At 41.3% G+C, this 5,003-nt stretch overlaps 1 protein-coding gene across 1 annotated transcript; it reads left to right on the top strand.

The window, feature by feature from the left end:
- The first annotated feature begins 307 nt into the window (after positions 1–307).
- LOC119306580 lies at positions 308–1,158 on the top strand. Its single transcript, XM_037582761.1, has 3 exons — positions 308–564; positions 646–734; positions 850–1,158. The coding sequence occupies exons 1-3, from the start codon at positions 330–332 to the stop codon at positions 1,105–1,107; spliced, it is 582 nt and encodes a 193-aa protein (XP_037438658.1). The 5' UTR covers positions 308–329; the 3' UTR covers positions 1,108–1,158.
- The last annotated feature ends 3,845 nt before the right edge of the window (positions 1,159–5,003 follow it).

Here is a 5,003-nt window from a genome sequence, read left to right as displayed (position 1 = left end):
ATTTGCTTTAGGTTTTAATTGATAAAATATTTAATCTCATTAATTTTTGTTTGGAAAGCAGTACCATGTTACCGCCCATCAAATGGGGTACTTTCTTTCTGATGCGTGTTATGCTTGTGGGAAACCACGAGGTCCATGCATGCCAATGAAGAGAGACAAACAATTTTTCAGCCTTCCAATAGTATCTTCACATAGAGAATTTCTGGTATGTAAGATAGATAACAACACTTCCGTGTATCTTGAATGCCACATATCTTTATTTTACTAAATTATTTTTTACAAATGTGTCCTAGACAATACCTTGCAATCTTCGTGAAAAGGTTAACAAGATGGGTGAAGATACGATAAATATTGAAGATATGTATCAAAGAAATTACAAAGTTAAACTTGTAAAAGCTTCTGCAATGACGTTTCTGTGTGGAAGTGGGTGGCAAGAATTTGTGATTACTCATGATATTGATGATGGTGATCGAGTTTGTTTCCACTTCAAAGAAGACTTGGTGACCATGATTGCATTTGTTTACCGAGATAAGCTTGTATGGCGTGATGGAAAGAAGGTTCTTGGTAAGATTTTTATCTTGTATCAATTATGCATGTGTACTACTAGTTGTTCTTTATTTAATGAGTTTTTTTTGCAATTTGTAGCGACAAATGAAGTTCAACCAACTTACATGAAAGGGCTTGTCCGTTCTTTCAAAATGGAGATGAGTAGCACTGACATCAATTGCATGCTTGTAAGTGACACGTTCTTCTAGAACAGTAGCAAGTATATTAACTAAGTACGTAACTAGTTCATCTAATGTGTCCCCAACTATGCACCATGTATCATTCTGAAATTTGCATTTGCAGACACTTAACAGGTCTATTACTGAAGAACTATGCTTGCCAAGAGAAGGTGAAGTTACACTTATCAATCGCAGAGGTGATGTTAAAGTGGAAGGTGGATACTCCATTTCTGCTGATGATGGTTGTCTTGGTTTGACATATGGCTGGAAGGATTTTCTTGAAAGATTTCCAATTCCAATTAGATCTATCATTGAAGTGAATGTGGTGAAAGAGAATAATAAGTTGATCATGTACTTCCTACTGCTGGAGGTAGATGTGTAGGGCGTCAGAGTTATATATGAAGTAAATTATAAACTGTGGTCATATGTTAACTATTAGACATTTCAAGTAATTTATTACTTATTTGAACTGGTTATGTAATGTGCTCAACTTTGTTAACTTGAAAAATGTACATTGTGTTAGCACAAAAGCTTGAGTTTATTTTGTATGTATAAGGTTTGAATAAATAATTAAATAAAAATTAATTTTATATTTAAAACAAAAATTAAGAGGAACCATATTACGATCATGCTAAGGAAAGGTAATATACTGTCGGGTTGTTCATAAAATAGAAGTAGAGGTTAAAAAATAAATCATATGTGTGGATTGGTGCCAAACTATACTTGCATCGACACACTAAAATTACGGTTATATAAGTAGTGTAGATTGCAAGATTATTAGTTCAATGAAATATAGTTGTAGATGCATCGCTCTATTAGTATAATTTCAAGTACATCCATATGTGGAAACCCTCAAATTCGAATATAAATTTAAACTATAAAATCCTAAACCCCAAACGGTAAATTTTCTGAGCATCTGGGCATATCTGACACTGTCATGTGGTTGTGGTTGTAGATTCAAATCTGTGATGAAAACCATGTCGCCATCACCAATACCACCTCCACTGCCGATATGGTCATGGGCACCAAGCATAGTCTGCCATAATAGAGGAGAGGGAGGGGAATGAGACTGATGGAGACCTTGCTACCACATGCATGGCCAAGAGCATTGTCATGTGGCCTTGTGATAACCCACAAGTATAGGGGATTGCAATAGTTTTTGAGGGTAGAGTATTCAAACCAAATTTATTGATTCGACACAAGGGGAGCCAAAGAATATATGCAAGTATTAGCACTTGAGTTGTCAATTCAACCACACCTGAATAACTAAATATCTGCAGGAGAGTGATCAGTAGCACAATAATATGATAGTTTGGTAGCACTGGTAATAGTAGCAATAGTAACGGTAACAGTATCGGTTTTATAGTGATTGTAACAGCAGCAGCAGCAGTAGTAACTTAGCCAAGATCAACATGCGAAAAGCGTAGGCATTGGATTAGTGATGGATAATTATGCCGGATGAGATTCATCATGTAACAGTCAAAACCTAGAGCAATACACATAGCTCCAATTCATCAATATAGTGTAGGCATGTATTCCGTATATAGTCATACGTGCTTATAATAAGAACTTGCATGACATCTTTTATCCCACCCTCCATTGGCAACAGGGTCCATAAAGAAACTAAGGGATACTAAGGCCTCCTTTTAATAGAGAACCGGAACAAAGCATTAACACATGGTGAATAGATGAACTCCTCAAATTACACTTATCCCCGGAGAGTATCCCACACAATTGTCACGATGGGGTCTACGGATCAGAACAATAACAAGTTCACATGACTAGTAGGTAGGATCAAGAACTCAAATATATTCATGAAAACATAGAGGGTTCAGATCTGAAATCATGGCACTCGGTGTTGGGGAATGTTGCATGGGAAACAAAAAAATTCCTACGCTCACCAAGATCCAATCTAGGAGATGATCATCTACGAGAGGAGAGATTAGATCTACATACCATTGTAGATTGCTAAGCAGAAGCGTTAAGAAACGCGGTTGATGTAGTTGAATGTCTTTGCGATCCAATCATGATCCGTCCCGCGAACTCCCGATCCAAGTGCCGAACAGACGACACCTCCGTGTTCGACACACGTATGGCTTGATGAAGCCTTCACCTCCTCGATCTAGTGAGCGATGGTGAAGTAGTAGCTCGAGTCCTCAGACAACACGAAGACCTGGTGGCGGTGGTGGTGGAGAAATCTCAGCAGAGCTTCACTAAGCACTACGGAGAAGAAGAGGGATGCGAGGGAGAGGAGAGGCAGCGCCATGGCGTGGAGATGTGCTCTAGAGGTGTAGCTGCCCTCTCTCTACCTCTCTATATATAGGGCAAGGGAGGAGGGGGTGGCGCCCCTAGGGTTTCCCCTAGGGGCGGCGGCTAGGGCAGATGGGATCTCCCCTAGGGTGACTTGCCCCCCAAGCCGGGAGGTGGGAAGCCCTAGAGGGGTGCCCCCAACCATCCTGGTTATGTGAGATGCGGTGAGGGGGACGCTCAGCCCCTTAGTGGGCTGGTTTGCCCGCTCCACTTTGCCCATGGGGCCCCAAACACTTGTCGGGCCCCCCGAAACCCCTTTCGGTGACGCTGGTCATCACTGGTACCCCTGGAACAATTCCAGACTCCAATACCCTTCGTACAATATATCAATCTTCACCTCCGGACCATTCCAGAGTTCCCCGTCATGTCCGGGATCTCATCTGGGACTCGAAACAACCTTCTGTAACCACCATAATGACTCAACTATACTTATACCATCACCAAACATTAAGTGTGTAGACCCTACGGGTTCGAGAACTATGAAGACATGACCGAGACACCTCTACGGTCAATAACCAATAGCGGGACCTGGATGCCCATATTGGTACCTTCATATTCTACGAAGATCCTATCGGTCGAACCTCGATGTCAATGATTCAGCTAATCCCGTATGTAGTTCCCTTTGTCTATCGGTATTTTACTTGCCCGAGATTCGATCGTCGGTATCTCCATACCTAGTTCAATCTCATTGCCGGAAAGTCTCTTTAATCATTCCGTAATACAAGATCCCATGACTAACTCTTTGGTCACATTGCTTGCAAGCTTATTGTGATGTTGTATTACTGAGTGGGCCCTGAGATACCTCTTTGTCATACGGAGTGACAAATCCTAGTCTTGATCCATGCCAACTCAATAGACACCCTTGGAGATACCTATAGAGCACCTTTATAGTCACCCAGTTACGTTGCGACGTTTTGTACACAGAAGGCACTCCTCCGGTGCCAGTGAGTTGCATGATCTCATGGTCATAGGAACATATACTTGACATGCAGAAAAACGATAGCAATAAAGTTGATACAATCATATGCTACGTTCATAGTTTGGGTCTTGTCCATCACATCATTCTCCTAATGATGTGATCCTGCTATCAAATGACAACTCATGTCCATGGCTAGGAAACCATAGCCATCTTTGATCAACGAGCTAGTTCGGTAGAGGCTTACTAGGGACATGTTGTCTATGTATCCACACATGTATTTGAATTTCCGATGAATACAATTATAGCATGGATAATAAACGATTATCATGAACAAGGAAATATAATAATGACCACTTTATTATTGCCTCTAGGGGAATATTTCCAACAGTCTCCCACTTGCACTAGAGTCAATAATCTAGCATTACATGGTAATGAATCTAACACCCATAGAGTTCTGGTGTTGATCATGCTTTGCCCATGGAAGAGGTTTAGTCAACGAATTTGCAACATTCAGGTCTGTATGCACTTTGCAAATGTTTATGTCTTCCTCCTTGATGTAATCACAGATGGAATTGAAGCGTCACTTTATGTGGCTGGTCCTCTTGTGAAACCTTGGTTCCTTGGCTAGAGCAACGGAACCAGTGTTGTCATAGAACAGAGTCATCGGGTCCTATGCACTGGGCACAACTCCAAGATTTGTCCTGAACTGCTTCATCCAAACGCCCTCCTTTGCTGCCTCCAAGGCAGCTATGTACTCCGCTTCGCATGTAGAATCAGCTACCACGCTTTGCTTAGAACTGCACCAGCTTACCGCTCCCCCATTTAGAAAATATACATATCCGGTTTGAGACTTAGAGTCATCCGGATTAGTGTCAAAGCTTGCATCAACGTAACCCTTTACGACAAGCTCTTGATCACCTCCATAAATGAGAAACATTTCCTTAGTCCTTTTTAGGTACTTAAGGATATTCTTCACCGATGTCCAGTGATCCACTCCTGGATTACTTTGAAACCTTTCGGCCATACTTATGGCAAGCTAGGCTGACATC

Source organism: Triticum dicoccoides, chromosome 5B (genome assembly GCF_002162155.2).
Source record: "Triticum dicoccoides isolate Atlit2015 ecotype Zavitan chromosome 5B, WEW_v2.0, whole genome shotgun sequence".
Classification (NCBI taxonomy): domain Eukaryota; kingdom Viridiplantae; phylum Streptophyta; class Magnoliopsida; order Poales; family Poaceae; genus Triticum; species Triticum dicoccoides.
The sequence above is the reverse complement of the archived record's forward strand: the minus strand, read 5'-3'. Positions and strand labels throughout refer to the sequence as shown.